We start from the raw sequence: 9,362 nt of genomic DNA on the forward strand, positions 1-9,362 counted from the left end.
AAGCATTTAGGGTACCTAGGATACAGATTTTTAAAGTTTTAAATCAAAAGCTAAAGATAAAATGGATCCTTATGCTATGCCTCAAATATGTGTTCTTCAATTTCACCAATTGGTTGGCAGCCTGTTCAGTGGCATCATTTTCTCAACAGTACACAACCGGTTTCTAAGTGTCTTTTTTTATGATCTACTTTGCGCAGAACAGAATGCCCCGCAGAATAAAGACGGCAGAAGATTATGTGCTGGAAAACAAAGATTTCATGGTTGAAGAAGTGCGTGGGCAAAAGATGTTAATTTGCAGGTTTTGCATAGTGACTGTCCCAATAGTAAGTGGGAAAACTGAAAGCCGAATTGCTGAACATCTTGTCACCAAGACCCACTTGAAATTGAAAGAGCCACCTAATAGCGACAGCCTTTGCCAGATGTCTCTTGCTGAGACAATGACCCGCTTCAAAAGAAAACGTGAGGAAGAAAAGGATGTGGCACATGAATTTGTACGTGCCCTAGTGCAATCTGGAACCAGCTTACACCAAGCTGATGGACCGTTTGGGAATCTATTCCGCAAGCGTGCACCAGCATTCAAAACATTACCAAAACCAACACAAATGTATGAGAAATACCTACCAGAGGTGTTCCTTGCAGATATTGAACATATTTCAGAGTTACTGCAAGGTGATGTTAAGATCTCTGTTACCATTGATGAAACCCCACAGATGCGTGGCGACCCAGCAGTGGCAGTGCTAATCACATTTTGTGATGCAAAAAATGGATGGCACAGACGTACCATCATGGCAGATCTGGATGTACTGGAAACATGCAATGCAGTGTCACTTGGAATGCTGCTGCAGAGAGTTCTTACCAAGTTTAGCAAAGATTGGGGAGATATTGTTTGTATTTGCAGCGATTCAGCTACGTATATGAAAAAGTTATGTGAGGACCTGTCAAAAGCAATGCCTGAGCTGAAGTGTTTCCCTGTGAGAGATCCTTGCCACTTGCTAGATGGTATGCTGAAAGCAGCATTACAATCTTCTGAGATGATGAAGAATGCTATTGATTTTGTAGTACATTCAGGCGCACTGTTTCGTTATGCGCGGGATCTCAAACGCAAATATTTCTCATTTTGTGTTTTGTGTGGCAGCAAAGAAAGAATCATCCCAACTGTGTCATTTAGTAGGTGGTTCTCAGTACTAGAGGCCGTGAATGCAATATTATCTATGTGGCGACCCCTTACTGAATTTTTGCTTAGTGATGATGCAAAAGGCAAGAAATGTGAGGATCTTCGGGTGCATATTGATAGTGATGTCAAGAAAAGTACACTGTCCTGCATCCTTAGATTTTTACAGGAAAACATGACTGCTGTAGTGGACATAATAAAAAAACTAGAGTCAGAAAACACCCTTGTCTACCAAGTGTTCAGTATAATTGGTGTTGATGTCAAACATCTCCTCGAGAGTAGGCTAGACGACACTTTTAGTGACTTTGGCACGGCAACATGTTCCCTGTTAGAATGTTTGCCACTTGGGAAGCAAAGAAGTGTTGAAGACCAATTCAGGAAATTTTATTTTACCATGCATGAGAAATGGCTAGCTATGATGCATAGAAATGTCCCTTCACCAACCATGGCGTTTGAAGTCAATGAAGCCTCACTTTGGTACGCTGCACAAGTGTTAGATCCATTCCGTAAAGGGGAATTTTCTCCGGACTTTTCAAAGTACAGCTTCATTTTTGAACGCTTTAATACCTCTGAGGGCATGTGCACCCAGTTCAACGCGTATGTTGCAGAACCTGTCCCAGAGAATGTCAACCTTGAGGTGCACCAGTACTGGCATGGGAAGCTACGTCAGTGGCCAGAGTTGGTAAGTTGTGTACTGGCTGTTTTGGCGTTGCCAGTCTCAAGTGCCAATGTTGAGAGGGCATTTTCACAAATAAAAGTGTACATGGGAAGGAAAGAGAGAGCACGAATGACTAAAGAATCTCCGAAGAAATATTGTATGGTGTACTACAATAAATTTGACTTGTGAAAATGTATTTGGACTTCATATACACGTACATGCACTGTCTATATGCCATGCATCAATGAAGAAAGCCAGCAATAATAAAAGCAAAGAGTTTCATAAACACCGGAAAAACACCGTTTCAGTTGTTTTTTATGGCGCGAAAATTAGAAATCACTGAAAAGCACTGTTTTTTTCAGGTATTGAAATCACTGGAAAACACTGACAAAACACCACCAGAATTTACCCAAAATAGAAACTGAAAACAGGAAAGCCTAGATATTAGGTACACCTCCTCGTCATCGTCTTCTGAGGAGTCTTCCCCTGTCTATAGGTGTCTCCTGCTCTTTCTCTGTGTATCTTTGGATGGTGTGGGTTCTGTCACAGACAGTTGTCGTATCGCCCGTGTCAGAGGCCTTTGATTTCGGAAGTCCCGGCCTCTGGTGCGTCTCTCGCATACCGTGGCAAAGTGGTTGGGTATTCCACAGTTGGTGCAGGTCTTTCCTTGTGCGGGGCAGTCCGTCGCAGCGTGTGGTTCATGCCCGCAGTATCCGCTTCTTGGTTTGGAGGTGTCCGGCTTCGGTCTCCTGAATGAGTCTCCCTTTTGCCTGGCTCTGAGGGCATTGGCTCATTCTGTCTTGATGGCGTCAGACCGTCCTTGGAGCTTGATTAGCGCTTGGTCCATCTTGTTCGCCCTGGCTGTGGACAGGTCGAGTGATCTCGCCAGTATAAGCATGTCTTCGAGTGCGGTCTTCGGTTGGCGCAGGATGAGGCCTCTCAAGGTCTTGTCGCAGCATCCCTGGATTAACTGTGCCCTGATCTCTTTCGGTTGGTCGTCTTCGGTGCATGTATTGGCGAGTCCGTGAAGGCGGGCGTAAAATGTGTCCATCAACTCTCCCTCACTCTAGCGGGCTTGGCTTAGCTTGAACAGTTTGAAATCGGGGTTCAGCTGTGGGTCAAAATGGGCGTCTAGCGCGGTCATCGTCGCGTCATAATCAGTTGCCGCACCTGTGTTGGGCAGGTGCTTGTATAGTTTGAATATTTCGTTTCCTGCGTAATGTAGCAGTAGGGATCTTATTACCGCCTCGTCTGTCTCCCGGGTTAAGACGAAATAGTTATTGAGGCGTTCAATCCAAATCTTCCTCCGGGGAGAGGCCGTTGCGGGGTCTTCCAGCTCGCTGAACTGCGGTAGGACCCCTGATGCTGCGTGTTGAAATGGTGTGTGGGCCGGTGCTGGTGCCTGGTCATTGTCCCCCATGGCGCTTGGTGGCAGACGGTGGTAGGTGTGCTGGTGTGGGTACTTTGCTTTTTGTTTGCACAATGGTCTTGGTGGAGGTAGTCTTGCACTCTAGCCCTCGTGTTGTTTTGAATAGGCCCAGCTTCTTTGTGGCACAGGGGTGCCCTTTTCTTGCCCTTTAACACTTAAGGTGGTGTTCCCCCTTCAGGGTGTGGTCCCTGGGCATGAGCGCCTCCTGCCAGCTCTCCTGTGGGCTTCACGCGCTGCTGAGGCCTCTTGCGGCGGCGTGGCCTAACTATGGCTTCAGGCTTGGGTTCTGGCTCCTGTGTAAGGCTGGTGTGGTGGTGCACTAACCTTTCTTCCTGGCAGCCTCCCGATGCAGTGTGGCAGGGTGCGCTTCGTTCCGCTGGGCACTTTTTTCCTGGCGGCCTCCCAATGCAGCGTGGCAGGGTGCGCTTCGTTCCGCTGGGCGCTCATGCACACCATTCTTCTCGCGGCTCGCGGCCCCGTCCAACAGCTCTTTGATCAGCCACAGTGGAGAACATGGCGTGTGGCGAGCGAGGGTTTGAATCCCCCACTCGTCGCCAGTGTTGTGCGGGGGTATGAGGGCCCGGACAGGCTTGAGGTATGTGCGGGGGCCGGAGCAGTGCGTGCAAGGAGTCACACCACACCAGTAATCAGTGCCGGAAGTGACGCCCATGAGCGGGCGCTCCCTTTTATTTTAACCCCGCAGGCCACGCCTGGCCTGCGGATGTGGTGCAACAACTCAGCAGCATCAGCGGCATCTAGACCGCTAACTATCACATGATGTGTCTGGATGAAATCAGGGTCCTAACGCAGGCCCCGGCATGGGGGCCCTTCCTGTCAGGGGCTCTCATTCAGTCTAAAGCAGAGTTATTCAAACTGTGGGGCGCGCCCCCCTGGGGGGGCGCGAGGCCATCTCAGGGGGGGCACGCACTCCACCAGCTCCACAAAATGTTACCTTTCATTGTTTCACACGGCCGCGAGGCAGAGTGGAGCTGCAGGGGCCCTAAGAAGGGGTGAAGACTATCAACACCTCATTAACATGTCAAAAGGTCTTTAAAAGACCGGAAACACCCATTACATCGATGTCAGAAGATCGTGGTGCGATCACACCACGACTTTTACATCGCAGTATCGTTTGAATCGCATGCATTCACTATGCATGCCACAGCATTTGGTTCCTTTCTTCCCATATCTGGAATCGCAGTAACCCCATTAGGGTTCGTGTATTTTTTTCCTCCTCTTTTACCTTTTCCAGTTTTGTTCTTCCAATATGAATTCTCCGCATTCCACAACATTGAAAGTTGCATTGGGTTAGGAAGTACTCGGTCACCTGCAGCCATGGTAATGTACCGAATTATATCTTTGGCCATGAATGTTGTAGACTTGTTTGTGACTGTGGTCTCCATCTTGTAAAGTAGGCTCCTCTTGCAGTGCCACCAATTGTGTCCCTCACAAAGCTCGCATTATACAACACTTTTTGTAGCAGGTGGTTTGATTGGTCATTCATTCTTGCCAGCATATTTCCCTGAACCCTCTCGCTATCTTTTCTTCAGGCTTGCTAGATTGACCCAGCCAAGGCACTGGGGTTATTTTTGAGAAATGTTTAGTATTGCCGTGGACAGCAGCTGTCATAAATAACACTATTTAACCAGAATCCATTTATCAAACTATTTTCGCTCCCTGTTCATTGTTTGTCGTTTTGTTGATTTATGCATATAGATCAAAAGTTATTGGGCAGATCACTTGCAGAGAATATGCAGCTGTTTAAGGTTTCTGACTTGCAGATATTGGGAACTCGTGAAAGTAATGTCCCTATCTGTAAACAAATGCAATTGTATCACATTAAGAAATAATATATTTACTCAAACCATTGTTTTAGAAGACAACTGCAGGGGCTTCTAAATCAATACATTTTATTGCGCAGTAAAAAGAAGCATCATATCAAGAGACAACCAGCCTTTAACATCGCATGCGATTACAACGCTTACCGCGACTGTAAACTTATTGTAATGCGGTAACTTATTGTAATGCGGTGTCAAATGCCAAACACAAGCACGAGGCTAGGTTCCTGCAGTGTCAACTTATTGTAATGCACAAGAGGTTCCTGCTCTAGTCGAGGCTTTGGAAACATGCAAGTACGGCATGAAAAACAAAACACAAGCACGAGGCTTTGTGGAATAACTATAATTATGCATGAAATAAGTATAAACTGCATTACATTATTGTGTGCCAAGAGGTTGGTGGTGGATATATGGGTGATGGGAAGGATGGATGGATGGATGCCTGATGGATGGATGGGTGCATGATGGATGTTATGGATGAATGATGGATGGGTGGATGGTGTATGGGGGGATGGATGGATGAATGATGGAATATATGGATGATGGATGAATGCATGATGGGTGGATGGGTGGATGGATTGGTGGGTGCATGATGGATGCATGGATGGATGATGGATGGGTGGATGTATGGGTGCATGGATGCATGATGTGTGGCTGGTGGATGTATGACGGGATGGATGGATGGATGGGTGCATGTGGATGTTTGGGGGATGGATGGATGGATGATGGATGGATCGATGGAAGATGATGTTTGGAAGGATGGGTGCATGATTGCATGATGTGTGGGTGGTGGATGTATGGGGGGATGGATGGATGCATGATGGATGGATGGATGAATGATGGATGGATGGATGTATGATGGATGGATGGATGCATGATGGATGGGTGGGTGCATGTGGATGCATGGGGATGGATGGATGCACGATGGGTGGATGGATGAATGATGGGTGGATGGATGAATGATGGGTGGATGGATGGGTGCATGATGGATGCAGGGATGGATGATGGATGGGTGGAAGGATGGGTGCATGGATCATGATGTGTGGGTGGTGGATGGATGGGGGGATGGATGGATGAATGATGGATGGATGGATGGATGAATGATGGATGCATGATGGATGGATGCATGGGGGCATAATGGATGGGTGGGTGCACAATGGATGGATGGATGGATGGATGGGTGCATGTGGATGTATGGGGGATGGATGGATGGATGTTTGGAAGGATGGGTGCATGGATGCATGATGTGTGGGTGGTGGATGTAAGGGGGGGTGGATGGATGCAGGATGGATGGATGAATGATGGATGGGTGGATGGATGCATGATGGATGGATGGATGGATGGATGGATGGATGGATGGATGGATGATGGATGGATGGATGGATGGATGATGGATGGATGGATGGATGGATGCATGATGGATGGATGGGGGCATAATGGATGGGTGGATGGGTGGGTGCATGATGGATGGATGGGTGAGTGGATGGATGGATGGATGCTGCGATGCCAAACACAAGCATGAGGCTTTGGAAACATGCAAGTACGGCCTGAATAAATGCGGTGAAATAAAAAAGTGGTGAAATAAATCTAACTCTACAGTGCTTCTCAGTGGAGAGCATAGTCTTTGAATGGTACTCATTTTATTGACCACAGAAGTTTCTTTGAGGAGACTTTGCAAGAATTAAGTGGAGAACCTGTTACAATTTGCACACATTTTATCTTGAAAAATGTAGTTTTGGACTGTGTAGTAAACCTCTGTCATTTCACCGCACCAACTCGCAAACCTGCAGTTTTCTAAACACTCTACTGTGTTTAACATTATTAGCCAGATATGGACTGGGAAATGCGGATGACGGTCGATTATGTAGAATACCAGGTTCCAGAATTTTTTATCAAGTGGTGGGGGGGCCCGACATCTAAATAAATTCAGCTGGGGGGGCTCAACCTAAAAAAGTTTGAAGACCTCTGGTCTAAAGCCTGGATTAGGGTGAGCAGGCGTCCTGGATTTGTCCGGACCGTCCTGGTTTTTCACCTGCGTCAGGGCAGATTTCAGGAAATTTAGCTCCTGTCCATGTTATTAGAGACGGGCAACTGAAAACTGTGGGAGGTGCTTTTTTATGTTTTACAAAGCAGGGATAGTTAGCAGTTGTTTCAAGAAAGAAATGTAATTAACAGGCAAGCATCTGGGTTTAAAAATTGCATTTTATGTATGTTCTTGCTGCCTGTTCTATAATTCTCTGCTGAGGAGCGCTGTCATTCTGTGCGCTCGCTTGAAATAAAACGCTAGTCCATCTTCTATTTTCATGTAATGTCCCGGTTTTTGGCTTTAAAATTCTGGTCACCCTACTATGGATAGCAGTGGGATGTGGGTGTCTAGAGGGTGAGCGTTACGTCACGAAACAAATACTCGTTGTAGTAGCCTCCCGATTGCCCATCGCACAGAAAGTACAGCCTACGTGATACAAACCACGGATATTTTTTGCAAAGTCACGAAGACACAGCGATCCTCCCCACTCAGTAAAACTAAATTGCCATGCGTCACCGTGAAAAGACACAACGTAGTAGTCAAGCAAGAATATCGTGTGTCTTTTTATACAAGGAACTGAAGATTGCCCCAGGGCTTTAATGACAGTAAATGGTTAAACACAACCCGACAATTACACCTGTTGCTCAAGCCAGGAGTTTTCTAGAAACCCTTCACCTGTAGGACTGAATTATCGTGTTCTCCTTTGCACAGGAGCAGGGCAGGCTGAGGCTGGCCAGAGCAGGATGACCTTTGCCCTCAAAGGCGTCAACGCAAAACCGGTCCTTCCAGTCGCTGCCCATTAAAATGTGGGTTTGAGCACACACAATAAGGCTTAATTGTAGTGTAATAAAGTAAAGTTATAAAAAAGGAAGCATAACTACATTTCATCAAACATTTATCAAGATACTAAAAATCGACAAGCAGAAAGTGGCAGTGGAGGAGATGGTAATGGCAATGGCCTCTAAGTATCTGAAGGGGCCCCTCCTTTGTCTGTCGCCAAATGGGTTCTCGACTGTTTTATGGTATCCAGGTGGTTGTACTTGGCATCTGTGTGAAGTTCTGTCGCACCAGCTACGAGCTAGCATCCCCTCACATGGCAAGCACGTTACTTTCAGCGTCGCAGAGGAAATAGACTGCTGGGCCTTATGCACTATGAAATGATGTCTTATTTTCACTCTAATGAAATTGGGAAGTAAAAAGTGACTTCAAGTACATCGGGAAATACAATCTCAGGATTCAGTAGAAAACTGTAAGGGGCAAGCGAATGGTAGGCAATGAAGTTAAGTTTTACAGGTGAGGCAGATAAATGCTGTAAGAAAGTGCCTCTTTGTGGATGGTCATGCCCTACATTTTTGGACTGATGTTGCTGCTTTTTCGACTCTGGAGTTCACCAGTCCCTGCTGCACAGCCCAGTGCCTGTGCTCTGACTCCTCAAAGTGCATGTACAATATGCTGACCCCGGATTGCCATATTTAACTTACTTATAAGTCCATAGTATATGCTGCCAGGTGTACTCAGGGCAAACAAGTTAAATATTTCTAGTGGACTGTAGCACTTATTTTGCTACCACTGCTCTGATGAAGCGAAAACATGGCTCTAGGCCTGCCACTTCAGCCTAGTCGTGCAGCTTTTAAACTGACACAGGGGCGTGGCAAAGTAAACCTTTTTAACAGGTCTAAACCTGCCTTTTAATATTTACAAGTCACCCCTAAGGTAGGCCTTAGCAGCCCATAAGGCAAAGTGCCAAATATCCTGACAGTGAAAACTCGTAATTGTCGTTGTCACTGTAGCTGAGCTGGTAGTTTCATCGCATAACTTGCGGGTTACAATGTCTCAACCCGTAAGTGCTAACTTTCATTTGGGACCACTAAGCATAGTAGTGTTAGGTATCAAACTACTTAATAAATAAAATCTGAGTTATTGCTAAGTCTGATTTAAAGTAACTTTTAATACAAAGCTGACTTTAGAAAGTCACTGCTTTGTTGCTCAAGGATCTGGTAGAAGGTTTTGCTCCACTGCAGCCGTTGTTGCCTGAGGCAGCCTGCTGCACTCCAGCTGGGGGGTGTGAAGCTCTCCCAGGAATGAAGAAAAAGGAGACTATTGATGGGAGGATGTGTGACCTCCTCCAACAGGATGGCCAAGAAGTGGTGGGCACAGATGACCCAGCTTCAAAGGGGCTACTGCCTCTGAGACGCAAATGCGATGCACACCTTAGCCTTCCCACTCCTTTATATAGGTAG

At 46.4% G+C, this 9,362-nt stretch overlaps 1 protein-coding gene across 1 annotated transcript; it reads left to right on the forward strand.

Annotated features, from left to right (window-relative positions):
* The first annotated feature begins 203 nt into the window (after positions 1-203).
* Positions 204-2,018, forward strand: LOC147685179 (uncharacterized). The gene has a single exon (XM_086939595.1). The coding sequence runs from the start codon at positions 204-206 to the stop codon at positions 2,016-2,018; it is 1,815 nt and encodes a 604-aa protein (XP_086795721.1).
* Positions 2,019-9,362: the final 7,344 nt, after the last annotated feature.

Source organism: Lissotriton vulgaris, chromosome 10 (genome assembly GCF_964263255.1).
Source record: "Lissotriton vulgaris chromosome 10, aLisVul1.2, whole genome shotgun sequence".
NCBI classification, from domain to species: domain Eukaryota; kingdom Metazoa; phylum Chordata; class Amphibia; order Caudata; family Salamandridae; genus Lissotriton; species Lissotriton vulgaris.

Bases quoted from the DNA above. Each gene is read 5' to 3' on its own strand.
- LOC147685179 (XM_086939595.1), top strand. From the start codon at position 204: ATGCCCCGCAGAATAAAGACGGCAGAAGATTATGTGCTGGAAAACAAA.